Genomic DNA, 17,500 nt, shown 5'->3' with positions numbered 1-17,500 from the left:
GGAGAAGACTCTTTTGCGGCACAGAATATTGTTTTGAAAGAAATATCTGAAGTAAACTTATGTTTTTGCTAACATAAAAGGGGGATTAAGAAATAATCCTTATAACCCTAACCATAAATGTGTGTGTGTGTATGTATATATATATATATATATATATATATATATATATATATATATATATATATATATATATATATATATATATACACACACATATATATATATATATATATATATATATATATATATATATATATATATATATATATATATATATATATATATATATATATATATATATATATATATATATATACACACACACACACTGTTGAAGTCAGAATTATTAACCCCCAGTTGATTTTTTTTCCCCTTTTTTAAATATTTCTCAAATGGTGTTTAACAGAGCAAGGAAATTTTCACTGTATGTCTGATAATATTTTTTCTTCTTGAGAAAGTCTTATTTGTTTTATTTCGGCTAGAATAAAAGCAGTTATTAATTATTTAAAAAACATTTTTGGGACACAATTATTATCCCCTTTAAGATATTTTTTTTTTGATAATCTACAGAACAAACCATCGTTATAAAATAACTTGCCTAATTACCCTAACCTGCCTAGTTACCCTTATTAACCTAGTTAAGCCTTTAAATGTGACTTTAAGCTGTATAGAAGTGTCTTGAAAAATATCAAGTCAAACATTATTTAATGTCATCATGGCAAAGATAAAATAAATCAGTAATTAGAAATAGGTTTTTAAAACTATTATGCTTAGAAATGTGCTGAAACAATCTTCCCTCCATTAAACAGAAATTGGGGAAAAAATAAACAGGGGAGCTAATAATTCTGACATCAACTGTATGAATATATATATATATATATATATATATATATATATATATATATATATATATATATATATATATATATATATATATATATATATATATATATATATATATACAGGGCTCGAAATTAACTTTTTTACTTGGTAGCACCGGTGCTCCCAACTTCAAATATTCAGGGGCACCAAAATAAATTTAGGAGCACCAGAAAAAATTTAGGAGCACCCACCAAAAATGAATGAGCACCGCTGCAAATTGCTTTTTAAGGGATTTATTGTATTTTAAAACAACATCAATAGGACTGACAAAAACCAGAAACAACTATCTAACTAATGCTGCGAAGACATTGATATTTGTGTGCAATAATTCTAAAATGAATGTCTAATAATTAGGCCATAGAATATTAGTGATGATGAAAATGACAATAATAGTAACAATGAATTCCATTTCTCATTATGATACTGCCTTGAATGTGCATGAATGTAGGTTATCTGCTATAAAATGTCTGTTACTTTATATAAAATAATTGTATAGTTTGCATCAAACAAAAATGAAGCATTGCAGTAAGAAATATTGATTTTGTACTGCTGTTTTTATATGCATGTCAATTTAATAAATAATATTTCTGCTACAAAACAAACAAAAGATTATAATAAATAATTCAATTCAATGATGAAAGCTGCAAAGCAGTCATCAGTAAATAAATAAAAAAATAATATACACCTCAAAAAAGAATAGACAAAAGAAAGAAAGTAAAGTCTCACTTCTATCACTCTTTAAAAGTTTTGGTTTCAGTTTGTGTCAATTTAAAGGTTCAGTCTGAGATGATCTTCATTTTTCTGTGTTTGTGGAAAAGCTGGCGAGTCAGCCGACCCAATTTATGAGCAGGCAGAGCAGGATTCTTGCACTAACCATCGGCGCAATACTGGTCTTTGTTATGAGCCGCAGTTTCAGTGATCTCAGCTGGTGGATCATTATTCACCACGTGACGTGTCACGATCTCTCTCATCTACACCTCAATTTTAGGTGGGGTTTGCAAACCTGTGTGCTTTAAGTTTTTACTCTTCAGCCGTTTGCATTTCCCGTGGTCATAAAAGCTCATTCCCTGTCATCTGACAGCGGAATACCTTGAGTGATTGACAGCTAATATGAACCAATATAGCGGCAGGGAAGAGCGATTCAGCACGTTTTTACAAAAAATCAAAACAGGTCGCACTACAACCATCTGCAGTCGCACTAATGCGCCCAAATATGTTATGAGGTCGCATAGATTAATTTTCAGGCGCATATGCGACCAAAATGGTCGCAATTTCAGCTTCAAATGTTGTAACAAGCACGTCTGAAATGAGCCCGAATTTCTGTAGATTCAAAACAGTCAGCACGGATATCCCCGCCTCTTAAAGGGCCAGTACTAAATTACAAAGGGCTCAAAAATGGTTCTCTGGCGCCATCTCGTGGACACTCTGTTAAGCTTTGAGTCTGAATTTTACAAATTTAATATAAAAAAAATATTTATAGGAAAACTGTTATATATAATTACACCAAATAAATATGATAATTATCTTCAATTTAAAGCACATCTTTTGGCCAAATTTGAGGATTGTATACTTTTTTATATGCCCCAAATACTCGATTGTAATATTTACAATTTTTTAATTCAAAAAATTTTTAATTCAAAAACTACAAATCTTATCGGCATGAGGACATACAGCAACCATCTCATGGGCAATAGACAGCTTTTGACCAAATTTGGGGCTTGTAGCATCTAAGCCCTGGGAGGAGAAGCGATTGCTTTTTTTTGGTCAGAAGCCGGAATAATAATAAGAATAATAATAATAATAATAATAATAAGAATAAGTTTAAGTAGCATTACAGTATGTTGGCTTTCTCAAGCCAACATAATAAGAACTAGAACCTAAAGTTCGTTGACGAACTTTGATGTTGGCTTGAGAAAGCCAACGTGACTGCGCCGGGGACTCAAAGGCAGTTGGCAGGAAGCACAGCGGTTGAGAAGTGGTTGCTAGGCGGTTGCTAAGATGTTGCTAAGGCATTCCTAGGTAGTTGCTAGGGTGTTCTGAGTGGTTTCTAGGCTGTTGATAGGGTCCACTGGACTGTTAATCGGAAGGCCTCATTTACATTTTTGATCAAATCGAGAGAGAGAGAGAGAGAGAGAGAGAGAGAACTGATTTGTTCAGGTTGTTTAATGCAGATCACTATAGTATAGTTAGTATTTATAGTATATATTATAATCTGAACAAAATTACATTATAATAAATATCATATAAAGAAAAATATTAAATTAAAATACTAATGAAACAATAGCACATGCATTTAGTTAATTTGTCTTTTATTTAATCAATCTTATCAGTTTTGCAGTTAATAAAGAGTACAGTCAATTTACAGTAATTTGCAGCGTTATATATATAGTTATAGTTATATAGTTATATACAGTTTACAGGAAGAAAATTGCATTAAATACAATATTAGGCCATCTTCATCACGTGGTTAATTCTGACCAATGACGTTGTTTCACCCCACTGGCCACTAACACAATGTTATAATCGTAATATTTAGTTGTCATCACCTGGGTGATTTTATTTTTTTTTGGTACAGCATAGACCAGAAGCTTGGCTTTCATTGTCATTATCACAAGTGAGGAGAAGGCTTTTTTGCGGTACAGAATATTCTGTTTTGAAAGAAATATCTGAAGTAAACTTATGTTTTTGCCAACATAAAAGGGGGATAAAAAATAATCCTTATAACCCTAACCATAAATGTGTGTTTGTGTATGTATATATATATATATATATATATATATATATATATATATATATATATATATATATATATACATACATATATATATATGTATATATATATATATACATATATATATATATATATATATATATATATATATATATATATATATATATACACTGTTGAAGTCAGAATTATTAACCCCCAGTTGATTTTTTTTCCCCTTTTTTAAATATTGCCCAAATGGTGTTTAACAGAGCAAGGAAATTTTCACAGTATGTCTGATAATATTTTTCTTCTTGAGAAAGTCTTATTTGTTTTATTTCGGCTAGAATAAAAGCAGTTATTAATTATTTAAAAACCATTTTTGGGACACAATTATTATCCCCTTTAAGATATATTTTTTTTGATAATCTACAGAACAAACCATCGTTATAAAATAACTTGCCTAATTACCCTAACCTGCCTAGTTACCCTTATTAACCTAGTTAAGCCTTTAAATGTGACTTTAAGCTGTATAGAAGTGTCTTGAAAAATATCAAGTCAAACATTATTTAATGTCATCATGGCAAAGATAAAATAAATCAGTAATTAGAAATAGGTTTTTAAAACTATTATGCTTAGAAATGTGCTGAAACAATCTTCCCTCCATTAAACAGAAATTGGGGAAAAAATAAACAGGGGAGCTAATAATTCTGACATCAACTGTATGAATATATATATATATATATATATATATATATATATATATATATATATATATATATATACAGGGCTCGAAATTAACTTTTTTACTTGGTAGCACCGGTGCTCCCAACTTCAAATATTCAGGGGCACCAAAATAAATTTAGGAGCACCAGAAAAAATTTAGGAGCACCCACCAAAAATGAATGAGCACCGCTGCAAATTGCTTTTTGAGGGATTTATTGTATTTTAAAACAACATCAATAGGACTGACAAAAACCAGAAACAACTATCTAACTAATGCTGCGAAGACATTGATATTTGTGTGCAATAATTCTAAAATGAATGTCTAATAATTAGGCCATAGAATATTAGTGATGATGAAAATGACAATAACAATGAATTCCATTTCTCATTATGATACTGCCTTGAATGTGCATGAATGTAGGTTATCTGCTATAAAATGTCTGTTACTTTATATAAAATAATTGTATAGTTTGCATCAAACAAAAATGAAGCATTGCAGTAAGAAATATTGATTTTGTACTGCTGTTTTTATATGCATGTCAATTTAATAAATAATATTTCTGCTACAAAACAAACAAAAGATTATAATAAATAATTCAATTCAATGATGAAAGCTGCAAAGCAGTCATCAGTAAATAAATAAAAAAATAATATACACCTCAAAAAAGAATAGACAAAAGAAAGAAAGTAAAGTCTCACTTCTATCACTCTTTAAAAGTTTTGGTTTCAGTTTGTGTCAATTTAAAGGTTCAGTCTGAGCTGATCTTCATTTTTCTGTGTTTGTGGAAAAGCTGGCGAGTCAGCCGACCCAATTTATGAGCAGGCAGAGCAGGATTCTTGCACTAACCATCGGCGCAATACTGGTCTTTGTTATGAGCCGCAGTTTCAGTGATCTCAGCTGGTGGATCATTATTCACCACGTGACGTGTCACGATCTCTCTCATCTACACCTCAATTTTAGGTGGGGTTTGCAAACCTGTGTGCTTTAAGTTTTTACTCTTCAGCCGTTTGCATTTCCCGTGGTCATAAAAGCTCCTTCCCTGTCATCTGACAGCGGAATACCTTGAGTGATTGACAGCTAATATGAACCAATATAGCGGCAGGGAAGAGCGATTCAGCACGTTTTTACAAAAAATCAAAACAGGTCGCACTACAACCATTATCAGCAGTTGCACTAATGCGCCCAAATATGTTATGAGGTCGCATAGATTAATTTTCAGGCGCATATGCGACCAAAATGGTCGCAATTTCAGCTTCAAATGTTGTAACAAGCACGTCTGAAATGAGCCCGAATTTCTGTAGATTCAAAACAGTCAGTCCGGATATCCCCGCCTCTTAAAGGGCCAATACTAAATTACAAAGGGCTCAAAAATAGTCTTCTGGCGCCATCTCGTGGACACTCTGACACGCTTTGAGTCTGAATTTTACAAATTTAATATAAAAGAAATATTTATAGGAAAACTGTTATTTATAATTACACCAAATAAATATGATAATTATCTGTAATTTCAAACACATCTTTTTGCCAAATTTGAGGATTGTATACTTTTTTATATGCCCCAAATACTCGATACAATTTTTTAATTAAAAAAATTTTAATTCAAAAACTACAAATCTTATCGGCATGAGGACATACAGCAACCATCTCATAAGAAGAAGGCAGCTTTTGACCAAATTTGGGGCTTGTAGCATCTAAGCCCTGGGAGGAGAAGCGATTGCTTTTTTTTGGTCAGAAGCCGGAATAATAATAATAATAATAACTAGAACCTAAAGTTCGTTGACGAACTTTGATGTTGGCTTGAGAAAGCCAACGTGACTGCGCCGGGGACTTAAAGGCAGTTGGCAGGAAGCACAGCGGTTGATAAGTGGTTGCTAGGCGGTTGCTAAGGTGTAGCTAAGGCATTCCTAGGTAGTTGCTAGGGTGTTCTGAGTGGTTTCTAGGCTGTTGCTAGGGTCCACTGGACTGTTAATCGGAAGGCCTCATTTACATTTTTGATCAAATCGAGAGAGAGAGAGAGAGAGAGAGAGGACTGATTTGTTCAGGTTGTTTAATGCAGATCACTATAGTATAGTTAGTATTTATAGTATATATTATAATCTGAACAAAATTACATTATAATAAATATCATATGAAGAAAAATATTACATTAAAATACTAATGAAACAATAGCACATACATTTAGTTAATTTGTCTTTTATTTAATCAGTCTTATAATTTTTGCAGTTAATATAGAGTACAGTCAATTTACAGTAATTTGCAGCATTTTATATATATATATATATATATATATATATATATATATATATATATATATATATATATATATATATATATATATAGTTATGTATACAGTTTACAGGAAGAAAATCGCATTAAATACAATATTAGGCCGTCTTCATCACGTGGTTAATTCTGACCAATGACGTTGTTCCACCCCACTGGCCACTAACACAATGTTATAATCGTAATATTTAGTTGTCATCACCTGGGTGATTTTATTTTTTTTTTGGTACAGCATAGGCCAAAAGCTTCATTGTCATTATCACAAGTGAGGAGAAGGCTCTTTTGCGGCACAGAATATTGTTTTGACAGAAATATCTGAAGTAAACTTATGTTTTTGCTAACATAAAAGGGGGATTAAGAAATAATCCTTTTAACCCTAACCATAAATGTGTGTATGTGTTATATATGTATATATGTATGTATATATATACATACATATATACAGTTGAAGTCAGAATTATTAACCCCCTTTTGATTTTTTTTTCCCTTTTTTAAATATTTCCCAAATTATGTTTAACAGAGCAAGGAAATTTTCACTGTATGTCTGATAATATTTTTCTTCTTGAGAAAGTCTTATTTGTTTTATTTCGGCTAAAATAAAAGCAGTTATTAATTATTTAAAAACTATTTTTGGGACACAATTATTTGCCCCTTTAAGCAATTTTTTTTTGATAGTCTACAGAACAAACCATCGTTATACAATAACTTGCCTAATTACCCTAACCTGCCTAGTTCACCTTATTAACCTAGTTAAGGCTTTAAATGTCACTTTAAGCTGTATAGAAGTGTCTTGAAAAATATCAAGTTAAATATTATTTACTGTCATCATGGCAAAGATAAAATAAAGAAGTTATTAGAAATGAGTTATTAAAACTATTATGCTTAGAAATGTGCTGAAACAATCTTCCCTCCATTAAACAGAAATTGGGGGAAAAATAAACAGGGGAGCTAATAATTCTGACTTCAATTGTATGTATATATATGTATATACACACACTTTATTTTACCTGTTTGTAAATAATTGTTGTTAACATTTTTGCTTTAAAACATTATAATACTGTTTGGATTTTCCCCCCATAATAATAAATTGTGAACATTGCAGTGTAAATTGCAATCCAGATGTTACAGAGAGAAATTGATGCAGCAACAGCAGAGCATATTAAGGGGATATAAAAAATCTTCATACATTGTATGTATATATATATATATTCACTATTTTAAAATACATTTTCTTTGCTGTGTGTTTTTATTGGTTATGATGCTGTTTGGATGTTTTATTTTTGCACAATAAATAAAATGTGATTTAAAAAGTGCAAACATTGTCTTTGTTAGAATTTACACGTGATTACAACGGTATAAAGACATTCAGGTCCGACCGGACCGAATGGAAAGAAATTGTAAAAGGTGCAAAGGTGCAGTAAACTCAATTCCAAAGGGCTCAAAAATAGTCTTCTGGCGCCATCTCGTGGACACTCTGACAAGCTTTAGGTTTGAAATTAACAAATTTAATATAAAAAAATATTTATAGGAAAACTGTTATTTATAATTACACCAAATAAATATGATAATTATCTTCAATTTAAAGCACATCTTTTGGCCAAATTTGAGGATTGTATACTTTTTTATATGCCCCAAATACTCGATTGTAATATTTACAATTTTTTAATTAAAAAAATTTTTAATTCAAAAACTACAAATCTTATCGGCATGAGGACATACAGCAACCATCTCATGGGCAATAGACAGCTTTTGACCAAATTTGGGGCTTGTAGCATCTAAGCCCTGGGAGGAGAAGCGATTGCTTTTTTTTGGTCAGAAGCCGGAATAATAATAATAATAATAAGAATAAGTTTAAGTAGCATTACAGTATGTTGGCTTTCTCAAGCCAACATAATAATAATAAGAATAAGTTTAAGTAGCATTACAGTATGTTGGCTTTCTCAAGCCAACATAATAAGTTTAAGTAGCATTACAGTATGTTGGCTTTCTCAAGCCAACATAATTAAGAAAATCCGTCAGGATTTTATAGTTACTGAAATTTCCCTACATAATTTTGTTAGTCTTTTAGTGAGACATTAATAAAATAAAATTCAATAATACAAAATAAATAATAATGTATAAATAAAAAATAAAATAAATAAATAAAAATAAAATAAAAATTAGATTTCATTAATTTAATTTATTTAATCAAGCTACAAATAGTACGATTTTAAGATTATAATAGGAATAAAAAGCTTTATAATATGTACATCAACAAAGATCCTTTTGGATTTTTAATTTCTGAAATGTCCCCAGAATGTTCAGTAAGACATGTAAGACATAATAAAATAAAATAAAATAAAATAAAATAAAATAAAATAAAATAAAATAAAATAAAATAAAATAAAATAAAATAAAATAAATAAAATAAAATAAAATAAAATAAAATAAATCAAAATAAAATAAAATAAATAAAAGAAAAGATAAGAAAACATGTAATTAAAATTAATTTAATAGCAGGATTTTAAGATTATAATAGGAATAAAAAGCTTTATAATATGTACATCAACAAAGATCCTTTTGGATTTTTAATTTCTAAAATGTCCCCAGAATGTTCAGTAAGACATGTAAGACATAATAAAATAAAATAAATAAAATAAAATAAAATAAAATAAAATAAAATAAAATAAAATAAAATAAAATAAAATAAAATAAAATAAAATAAAATAAATCTAAATAAAATAAAATAAATAAAAGAAAAGATAAGAAAACATGTAATTAAATTTAATTTAATAGCAGGATTTTAAGATTATAATAGGAATATAAAAATTTCTAAGAAATTTATATTCATCAAGAAAGACCCGTTTCATTTTAATATTATTTCTCTTTAATGCACAATTGTTTGTACTGTGTATAAATAATATATATTTTACTTAGTTTACATACCAGTTTATCTTCTTATTTAGTAATACTATTAATTACCAAATCATTACTATTTACTAATACTTTCGAAATACACATGTAACTTCCATTCATCCAAAGTAATCCGATTTGATTCCCATTAACATTACATTTACATTTATTCATTTTGACAGACTATTTGTGCCTACTGCTCTTCCACCTGAGCTACATCATCCTTCAGGACATTTTGTGCAACATTGCTTTAGGATTTTTATCCTCCCACTCCAAATTCTATTTCTGCTTGTCTGTCCTGTGTTTAATCAGCCATTAGCAAAGCCATTTTAAACGTTTGAAGCCCTGAAGGTTTCTGTACAACTTTGAGCATTTATTTACACTCCTAAATGTATAGCAACAAAAGCTGCCACTTCCACTCACAGCAGAATTCCATGCAAAATAAAAAATAAAATATAAAATACAAAATATAAAACATAACATATAAAATATAAAATAAAATAAAGTTCAATACAATTAAATAAAATATATAATAAAAAAATATAATACAATAAAAATAAAAAAAATAAAAAAATTATAATAAATAAATAAATAAAATAAAAATAGAATAAAAATTTAATGAAAAATAAATTCCACAAATTTTCCATGCATAATTCCATGCAAAATAAAATAAAAACAAAATTTAAAATAAAATAAAAATTAAATTAAATAAAATAAAATAAAAAAAAATAATTTCAAAGATTTTCTAAATTCAATACAAAATAAAATAAAAAATAAAATATAATAAAAATAAAATATTGAATTAAAAATAAATTAAATGAATGAATGAATGAATAAATAAATAAATAAATTATACAAAAAAAAATACAAATAAAATATAAAATAATAAAATAAAATAAAATGTAATAAATGTGGACATTTTTGGACTATTTAGGATAAATTTCATGTGATTTCATGTGAAAATATCTCATGTTTTTCATGTGATTTTTAAATAGACCTTTGTTTTTATTACCATTACTTTGTTTTTGTTCTACTATTGTTGAACTACTCTGCTGAATGAATCTCTGCTGTGTGTTTTTGGGGCGTCATGCTGAACTACTGTCTGATTTAGAGACCCGCTGATCATTTTCAGACTCTCTCTGGGTGTCATAGAGAATGCTGTTGAAGTAGGAAGTTGTCATGGCTGTCTGTACTGTGGCTTTATCTGGTTTCTCTTTTGATGTCTTTCAGTCACTGTCAGTTATTACCAGATTTTAATGGGGTGTAAGAGAGGCCGTTACAGACAGGCTGCTGAACAGTGGCTTTGTGTATCTGCTGTCATGTTCATTCGTTTTTTGGCAGAATATATTTTTAGATATGCACGATTCTTTAATATGATAAGGAAATGATGATGTTGTTATGATTTCAAGTTTGAAAATCTTTGTTATAAGTAGAAATACTTAAAAAATATCATATAATATTGCATTTTAATAATAATAATAATAATAATAATAATAATAATTATTATTATTATTATTATTATTATCATTATTATTATTATCATTATCATTATGATTATAATCATCATCATCATTATTATAATTATATATCATTAATATATAATTAATATTATTACAATTTTATAATATTTACAGTATTTACAATTTTTATTAATTAAATTTTACAATGAAATATCACAACATATATTTTATATTTTTTTATTTCATTTATTTCATTATTATACTATTTATTAACAATTATTACTACTACTACTCTTAATAGTTATTTTTTACACAGTGAAATACTACATAATATTACAATACGCATTATTATTATTTATCACAATTGTTTTATTAAACATTGAAATATTACAATAGAATTTACAACATATAATATATATTTTACTTAGAAAAAAAAACATTGACAAAAACAAAGACATTGACCAAGTAAAATAAAATATTACTAATAGTTATTATTTTTTAATATTATTATTATTATTATTATTATTATTATTAATTGCTATTTATATCAATATAACTGTTTTATAAAACAAGGACATATTACAATATAATGTATAAATACTATATTTTATTTAGAAAATAATCTATTGTTATTAAGACATTTATTACATATTATGTAAGACGACTTGGTCATTATCATCATTATTATTATTATTATTATTATTATTATTATTATTATTATTATTATTATTACTATTATTATTATTATTATTATATTTTTTATAGAGAGGCCTGTAATCTGTTTATTTTACAATGAAATATAACATTTATTATTATTATTATTATTATTATTATTATTATTATTATTATTATTATTATTAATATATTTCTTATTGAATATTTTATTTGTTTACTTGTTATAAACAATTTTTGGAGGTATTTTTCCTTTATTATGATAGGTCATTCTGCTATGGTGACCCCTGATAAATAAGGGACTAAGCCGAATGAAAATGAATGAATGAGTATGTAGACCAGATGCGTGAAGCTGGTGAAACAGCAGTGTATTTGTATTTGTTAAGCCCAAAGTTAAAGAGCACTACTTGTTATCACAATGTTATCAGTGGCTACAAATTTTATTGGTATTATTATCAGTATTATTCAACTCATACTAACCAAGAATTAGATTAAAATATGCAACTTGTGGTCAGTTCATAATAAAATCTACAATGGCTACCTTTATTACTTGCTAGTTCATGTTTGTTATTAATGAAGACTTTAGCTAAGCTTAATGTAACCCACTTTATGAAGAAAAAAAAATATTAAAACTGCAACTTGACCAACATAAACTCATGAGTAATTGTACTTTAAGTATCTTTATGTCATGACTTTACTTGGAGGGGCACATTGTTGTTAACTCATTCTTAATGAACTCCTGTGTTTAAATATGCATGTGAATCAGCATTGTTTACATTAAAAACAACAGAAAAGTGTTCTGTCTACATCATAATGCACAGTTTCAACACAGAAGTTCATGAATTATAATGTGCCCCCCTAAGTAAAGTCATGACATGATGATACAATATCATGTGTGTGTTCTTACTGGCATGTTTATGGTGTTGTGGTTTCTGGAGAAGGGATAGAAAGCTCCGAGCTGCATCCAGCGCAGGCACATCTCCTTTTGGGCAGGGTTAAAGAAGCCACAGATATCGGCACCAGTCTGAAAGAGAAACACAGATGTAGATCTCCGTAAGCACGAGGCCATAAAAAAGATGAATAAATAAACTCTAGAGTCAGTGTAATGGCTGCATGCTAGTGTAATGCACCCAATTGAACTGAAAACACTGTGTGATAGGAAATAAAGCGCAAATGAAAAATCAATAGTGAGTGCTGTGGTGGATGAGAGAGGCACTTACGTAAGAGACGCCGAATATGCTGAACTCCATCATGCCTGAAAGACACAATGAAAAAAGGAGGTTTCAGTTTATACACTTTACTGTTTACAGTAGATGTTGTTCAGTGCTTTTGCATAAGCATAAAAAAATGTACTGTATTCTAAAGAGTGCTGTTTGTTCATGTTCTGGCCTTTCCTAGGCCGTTACTAGGGTGTTTTATTACTGGCTGAGCCTTTGAGACCAGATGCATGAAGTATACTTAAATATTTTTTCCAAATGTTTTAACATATACAGTGGAAAAAGTTCATTATTAACCCTCTTGTGGAATTTTTAAATATTTATTTCCCCAAGGAAATAAATTTCTTTTTTTTTTTATTGGCTGGAAAAAATAAAATAAAATAAAATAAAATAAAATAAAATAAAATAAAATAAAATAAAATAAAATAATTAAATTAAATTAAATTAAATTAAATATTAAATTAAATTAAATTAAATTAAATTAAATTAAATTAAATTAAATTAAATTAAATTAAATTAAATTAAATTAAAGAAACTATTATTTATTTGTTTGGCAGCTAGTAAAAAAGTAATTACAAAATAATGGTTTAAATTAGAATCACCTACAGTTGAAGAATGGATTGATACAGTGCACATATACAGTTGAATTATTAGCCCCCCTTTGAATTTTTTTTTCTTTTATAAATATTTTCCAAATTATGTTTAACAGGCAAAGGACATTTTTAAACACCATTTTAAGGACATAATTATTAGCCCCTTTAAGTGATTTTTTTCTTGATAATCTACAGAACAATCATTAAAAGTCACTTTAAGCTGTATAGAAGTGTCTTGAAAAATATCTAGTCAAATATTATTTACTGTCTTCTAGAGCTGCACAATTAATCGTGAAAAAATCGCGATCTCGATTCAACCCCTACACGATCTTAACCCAGCATTTCTACGATTCTGTCAATCATATTTTCAAGTTCAGGACAGAAGCAAAGGCGGCTGCACAAGTCTTTTCATTGTTTCACACACCTTGCTCAGTGACATGGACACCTCCAAATGATGTTAAAAGAGTCGCATACTGTATTTATAAGGTTTAATTCACCAAAAAATGTCATTTTTGTTTTCATATAATGATGTATTCGCGGCCGGAAAATCCCACGTGACGTGAGCTGATGAATGTGCAGGGCGCGTGCACGTCTACTTTAGTGAACAGAACCTGCGTATGCTGTGAGTAACAGGTAATAAAGTTGTAAATAATCTTCAGTTTGTGGCACAGAGTGATCGTTTGAGAGCCGCGTGCGTAGTATGAACAACGCTTAGCAGTGAAAATGAAACCGAAAGCGTGTACATCATTTAAATAATCATATCGCATTTTAGAGTTAAGACTGCGACAAGCATTTGAGGTTTTTTTCTTTCATAGCAAACACACAGTTGTGCATGAAAATAAATGTTTACAGTGTCAGTATAACTACTCTAGCCTAGATAATGTTAAACCAGTAGACCTACACATAATATTATTATTGTTGTTTTAGCATATGTTTGAGAAATAACAATGATATTTGCCGACTCATATTAAGCTTTATTTTACAGAATCATGAGAAAATCCTGATCTTTATTTTAAGCAAAAAAATCGCGATTCTCATTTTAGCCAGAATCATGCAGCTCTACTGTCATCATAGTAAAGATAAAACAAATCATTTATTAGAAATAAGTTATTAAAACTATTATATTTAGAAATGCATTGAAAAAATCTGCTCTCTGTTAAACAGAAATTGGGGAAAAAAAAAACAGGGGGTCTAATGCTGCACTCACACCAGACGCGGAATGCGCGTCAAGCGCGAGTGATTTACATGTTAAGTCAATGCAAACGCGCGAATAGACATCCTGCGGCGCGATACGCGCGAATGGCGCGGGGCGAATTGAGCGTTTTGAGCATTTGACGCGCTTAACAAGCATTTCGCACAAATCTCTCGAGTTCGATAATCTGAACTTCAGCGGACATTCGTGCTGCGTTAACCAATCAGAAGCTTGCTCTTGTTGGGGCGTGAATGTGACGTAGAACCTGTTGATGGTCTCCCGAAATCCTCCAGGCGACACCGACAACAAGTCATTAAACTGGGCTGGGCTCAGTCAGAAGCACTGTTAAAGGCCTCCATGATCCAGGTTCAGTTTCTGGAGGAGTTTATGAGCTCACAGAGCTGGATGCACCTCTGAAAGCATGTGGTGGACTCAGACACGACCCTAAACGTATCAACGCTGTTTTCATAAAGTACATAAATACTGTTATTTTCTTTATAGAATCCATGTTAGCATTTTAGCAACGAAGCTACAGACACCAGGCAGACAGAAGCCCTGCCCATCATGCGAATCAGCGTCTGTTCTGAAGTGAATTTGTCACGCGAATGAAGCGGGGTTTGACGGGCGTATGAAGCGAGTAAACTTAAATGTTCACGCGGCTATTTGCGCGCAAATATCGCGATTTATCTGCACATTCCGCTTCTGGTGTGAACACAGCATAATAATTCAGGGGGGCTAATAATTCTGATTTCAATTGTGGCTATTCAATTTATCTGCTGAAGTTATATTCTAATCGCAAAATATATTTCAGAAAAACAAATATTGTAAAGTACGATTTTTTCAAAATCGTGCAGCCCTAGTTGTGATTAATTTAATTGAATAGAGCTTTGATCTCTAGTATTGAAACTATGGTTCATATTATTGTAAGTTTTAACCTAAAATCTGAGCCTTTGTGGCACTTATTTTTCCATATAATAAATAAACACAAACCTATGATGGACTTGAGGAGCTGGTCCCAGGCAGAGTAGTTGTCTCCCAGCCAATGTCCAGCCCAGCGTCCACTCGTTGGGTATGTTGAGCGGGTAATTATAACTCCTCTCTTTCCGGTGGTACTATGCAAAGCACTGTGACAAACACGTAAACAAACACAGCAATTATAACCCATTCCAGAACAATCTGGATATAAATGCATAGTGAATGTGGAGGAACTTACTCGTAGGTGGGTTTGGTGTGAGATAAGCCGTACAAGTTGTGAACGTCATAATGTCTGACGCGCGTGCCATCAGCAAGGATCTGCTCGCTGTTCATGCATAAAGTCTTATGGTTCAGACCTTTTTCCTTGGACTCCAGTGCTGAAAATGACAATATATTCAATATTATTACATGGCTGTTTGGTATACTCGATTCTGATTGGTCAGTTGTGACATCTCAAGGTATGTTATTCTGAGATAACAACCGCTAAATAACACAAGTTCATCCAGGAACTTCAAATCACCTTGACCCTGCAGTTTTTAACTGTTTTTGACTGAATAATGTGCAGGTTAGTGTATACTCCATCAGCTGTTTTCATCTCTATTAGCTGTACTTTTTGACCGCTTGGCGCCATCTTGTGTCTGAATATTGCGTAGATTAGTGTATACTCCATCAGCTGTTTTTGTCTCTGTCAGCTTTGTGTTTTTGGCTGTTTGGCGCCATCTTGTGACTGAATAATGAACAGGTTAGTGTATACTCGATCAGCTGTTTTTGTTTCTGTCAACTTTACGCTTTGACTGTTTGACCCCATCTAGTGTCCAAATAATGTGCAGGTTAGTGTATACTCCATCAGCTGTTTTCATCTCTGTCAGCTTTACATTTTTTTACTATTTTGCGCCATTTTGTGACTGAATAATTTTCAGGTTAATGTATAATCTATCAGCTGTTTTTATATCTGTCAAATTTACTTTTTGACTGTTTGGTTCCATTTTGTCTGTGAATATTGCGCAGGATAGTATATACTCCATCAGCTGTTTTCGTCTCTGTCAGCTTTGTGTTTTTGGCTGTTCGGCGCCATCTTGTGATTGAATAATGCACAGATTAGTGTATACTCCATCAGCTGTTTTTGTTTTTGTCAGCTTTGTGTTTTTGACTGTAAGGCGCCACCTTGTGACTGAATAATGCACAGATTAGTGTTTACTCCATCAGCTGTTTTTGTTTTTGTCAGCTTTGTGTTTTTGACTGTAAGGCACCATCTTGTATCTGAATAATGCGCAGGTTAGTGTATACTCCATCAGCTGTTTTCGTCTTTGTCAGCTTTACTTTTTGACTGTTTGGCGCCATCTTGTGACTGAATAATTCTCAGGTTAGTGTATACTCCATCAGCTGTTTTCGTCTTTGTCAGCTTTGTGGTTTTGAGTGTTTGGAGCCATCATGTGTCTGAATAACGCACAGGTTAGTGTATACTCCATCAGCTGTTTTTGTTTTTGTCAGCTTTACGTTTTGACTGTTTGGCACCATCTTGTGAATAAACAGTGCACATGTTAGGGTATACTCCTTTAGCTGTTTTTGTTTCTGTCAGCATTGGATTTAATTAAAGAATGAATCAACCATTACAGCTCAAAAAAAAAATGTTTTGAGTCTAATTTTTAGTTTTTGTGGCAAGCAGCCATGTAATAAGAGGTAAAGTACATTTAGGGTGTTTGTTTTTAATGGATTTTTGAAATAATATTTAATACTGGCAGAAGCTTATCTGGGAATAGATCGCAAGTTTAGCTGGATTCATTTGGATAAAAAAAAGAGCTGAATACATGTGTGAACACGGACCATCTGTTTTTGTCAATTCTCTGTAGCCACATACAGCATACATATCATGACACAGCAATTAAAACTCACGTGGCAT

At 30.4% G+C, this 17,500-nt stretch overlaps 1 protein-coding gene across 1 annotated transcript in view; it reads right to left on the bottom strand.

The window, feature by feature from the left end:
* Nucleotides 1-17,500, bottom strand: part of si (sucrase-isomaltase) — a 135,362-nt gene that overhangs the window by 23,591 nt on the left and 94,271 nt on the right. The window contains exons 36-40 of the mRNA XM_087292769.1: nucleotides 17,494-17,500; nucleotides 15,839-15,977; nucleotides 15,616-15,749; nucleotides 12,844-12,878; nucleotides 12,531-12,647 (exon numbers count right to left, since the gene is read on the bottom strand). The exon at nucleotides 17,494-17,500 is cut by the window's right edge and continues 84 nt beyond it. Coding sequence (XP_087148895.1) covers nucleotides 12,531-12,647; nucleotides 12,844-12,878; nucleotides 15,616-15,749; nucleotides 15,839-15,977; nucleotides 17,494-17,500 — 432 coding nt within the window. The remainder of the gene's footprint in view (nucleotides 1-12,530; nucleotides 12,648-12,843; nucleotides 12,879-15,615; nucleotides 15,750-15,838; nucleotides 15,978-17,493) is intronic.

The sequence above is a fragment of the Danio rerio genome, chromosome 18, assembly GCF_052040795.2.
Source record: "Danio rerio strain M-AB ecotype USA chromosome 18, GRCz13ab, whole genome shotgun sequence".
Classification (NCBI taxonomy): domain Eukaryota; kingdom Metazoa; phylum Chordata; class Actinopteri; order Cypriniformes; family Danionidae; genus Danio; species Danio rerio.
The sequence above is the reverse complement of the archived record's forward strand: the minus strand, read 5'-3'. Positions and strand labels throughout refer to the sequence as shown.